The following is a 2871-nucleotide window of genomic DNA, read 5'->3' as shown; positions in this document are numbered from 1 at the left end:
TCTGTGGAACTGAGGGTGGAACTATTGTCCCCCAAATGAGTGGTGGTAATTGGTTAACAGTTCTTCTAGTTGGTATTATTGTGGCTGGAAATGTATTGTTGTGGAAATTCTTGTCCACGGAGAAGGAAGAAAAGGAACTGAATGACTTAGGTGAAATTATTCAACTGATGGAAGAGGAAATTGAATTTATAGACAAAGAAGTGGAGAATGACAGGGAGGAAGACGAAGAAAAAAAAGAGCTGAGGGCAGAGATTCAACGTCTCTGCAACAGAGTCGAAGCTCTTGAAAAGGAAAGGGAAATCGAGACTGAAAAATTCTCAACACAGTTGCAAGCTCTTCAACAAACTAACGATCACCTAAAAGACGAATTATCAAATAAAAATGCTTCAATCGGAGAATATCTAAATCAATTAACTAAGATGGAATAAATAAATCTTGAAATAAGCGAGAAACTAGTAAATGCTGAAGGTGAAAAAGCAGACTCTATTCATCGTTTGGAATCTGTATTTGAGGGAAAAATTGTGGAATTAGAAAAAACAATTCGGAATCAATTGGACATTATAAAAGAGATGGAAACAGAAAAAGAAATCGAGACTGAAAAATTCTCAACACAGTTGCAAGATCTTCAACAAACTAACGATCACCTAAAAGACGAATTATCAAATAAAAATGTTTCAATCAGAGAATATCTAAATCAATTAACTAAGATGGAACAAATAAATCTTGAAATAAGCGAGAAACTAGTAAATGTTGAAGGTGAAAAAGCAGACTCTATTCATCGTTTGGAATCTATATTTGAGGGAGAAATTGAGGAATTAGAAAAAACAATTCAGAATCAATTGGACATTATTAGAGAGATGGAAACAGAAAAAGAAAGACTAGAGATGAAGCTAACTGAGGCTAAAGAAAAGGATTTGGTCAGGAACAAAAATTACAACAGCCTCTTAGAGGAGTTAGTAAATCTTAAGGAAGTATATTACGAGAAATCAAGTGAGATGGAAGAAAAAAATCTTGAATTAAGTAAGCAACTAGAAAAAGGTGAGCGTGAAAAGGTTGCCTCTATTCATCGGTTAGAATCTGTAATTGAGGGAGAAATTGAGGAACTGAAAGAGACAATTGAGAAGCAATTAGAAATTATTAGAGAGATGGAAACAGAAAAAGAAAGACTAGAGATGAAGCTGATCAAGGCTAAAGAAAAGGATTTGGTCAGGAACAAAAATTACAACAGCCTCTTAGAGGAATTAGTAAGTCTTAAGGAAGAAAATTACGATAAGTCAATTGAGATGGAGGAAAAAAATCTTGACTTGAGAGAGCAACTAGAAAGAATTAAGAGTGAAAAAGTGGCCGCTATTCATCGGACGGAATCTGTATTTAAGAAAGAGATCCAGGAACTGAAAGAAACGATTGAAAAGCAGTCTGGGATTATTGGTCAGATGAAAACAGAGAAGCAGAGGCTGGACCTTTATGCCAACGGACATAAGGAGGAGAAGGAGGTCGTTGGAGGGGCATCTGGTGTTGGTGAATTGCTGGGCCGGCTACAAGCCCCAAAAGGGACTCTCCCTCAAAACAACAACAAAAATCAGGAAGAGCAGAAGCTCCAGAAGGAAACTTCAAGGGAAGAGGAGACCAAAAAGGTCCCCTTAGCTCATATGGGAAGAGGCACAACTGGTTTCTTTAAAAACAAAATCGGTGAACCTGAGTGTCATATCACCTTCCAAGGTGCGAAGGTTAGAGTTAACACCAAGAGGGACTATGAGCAAAAGGGGCACGTGACTGCCGACTTGGATATCCCAAGGAAGTTCCACAGAGCCATTTATGGAGTGGAAGGAAGGAAGCTGAAGGAAATCACCCGGGAGAGTGGTATCAAATCCATTTGTATACCACAAAGGGATGACTCCAGTAATCTAATAACAATCGTTGGCACCATTAAGCAGGTTCAATTAGCAGCCGATCATATCGATAAGCTTCTGAAGAGACACCGTTAAGTGATTAATTGGATCCGCAAATGGATGAAAAAAAAAAAAAAAAAAAAAAAACAGGAAGAACTTCAATTTCAGTTTATTTTGAGAGGAAAATTAGATTTAGCCGAGTTTTGTAAGGACCAGAACTTAAGGATCTTTAACCTGACTGACCACCCACCTTGAAGAACACTTGGAAGGACTAGCCAGCTTGAGGAATGCAATGCTCAACTATCCAGCTTGAGGGATGCTTGTAATAACCTGGAGGACAACCGGCTATGCAGAAAGAAGAAACCTGGCAGACTCTGGTATGCTATATACCATGGCGAACGAGTTCAAGGCGTCCGTCAAGTGTACAAATGGTCGGATATCTAGATCTATTCCTCTGGATACCAACCTTCGGGTAGTTCTGGGGGAATAATCTAGAAGACTGGCTCTGCAGAGGGAATGAGCTAGGCTTCTTCTAGTGCGCACTCTTGTCCTTATAGGTTGACCCAAGATACTTCAGCTGGGGAAGGAAGCTGCGCCTCTTCCTAAGGAGGACAGTCGGGATAGGTGTTCATCAAATGGCTGGTGATGATGGTTGAAGAGCTGGGATGAGCAGAGTAAGTTTTGGTCCTGACACTTGGTGAGTTGATGCCCTCACAATTTTGTGAAAGGAATAGTATCTTCTTCTTTTTCTTCTTTTTTTATTAGGCTTAAGGTTTTTTTTTAGGTTTAAGGTTTTTTTTAGGTTTAAGGTTTTTTTTAAGCTTAAGGTTTCTTTTTAGGCATAAAGTTTTTTTTTTTTTAGGTTTAAGGTTTTTTTTAGGCTTAAGGTTTTTTTTTAGGTTTAAGGTTTGTTTAAGGCTTAAGGATTTTTTAGGCTTAAAGTTTTTTTTTAGGCTTAGGGTTTTTTTTAGGCTTAAGGTTT

The 2871-nt window shown here is 38.2% G+C and overlaps 1 protein-coding gene across 1 annotated transcript; it reads left to right on the top strand.

Moving 5' to 3' along the window:
- The first annotated feature begins 569 nt into the window (after nucleotides 1–569).
- On the top strand, nucleotides 570–1985 carry LOC137655346 (myosin-3-like). Its single transcript, XM_068389239.1, has one exon. The coding sequence runs from the start codon at nucleotides 570–572 to the stop codon at nucleotides 1983–1985; it is 1416 nt and encodes a 471-aa protein (XP_068245340.1).
- Nucleotides 1986–2871: the final 886 nt, after the last annotated feature.

Source organism: Palaemon carinicauda, chromosome 16, assembly GCF_036898095.1.
Source record: "Palaemon carinicauda isolate YSFRI2023 chromosome 16, ASM3689809v2, whole genome shotgun sequence".
In the NCBI taxonomy this organism is placed as follows: Eukaryota; Metazoa; Arthropoda; class Malacostraca; order Decapoda; family Palaemonidae; genus Palaemon; species Palaemon carinicauda.
This window is presented reverse-complemented; position numbering and strand designations above follow the sequence as displayed.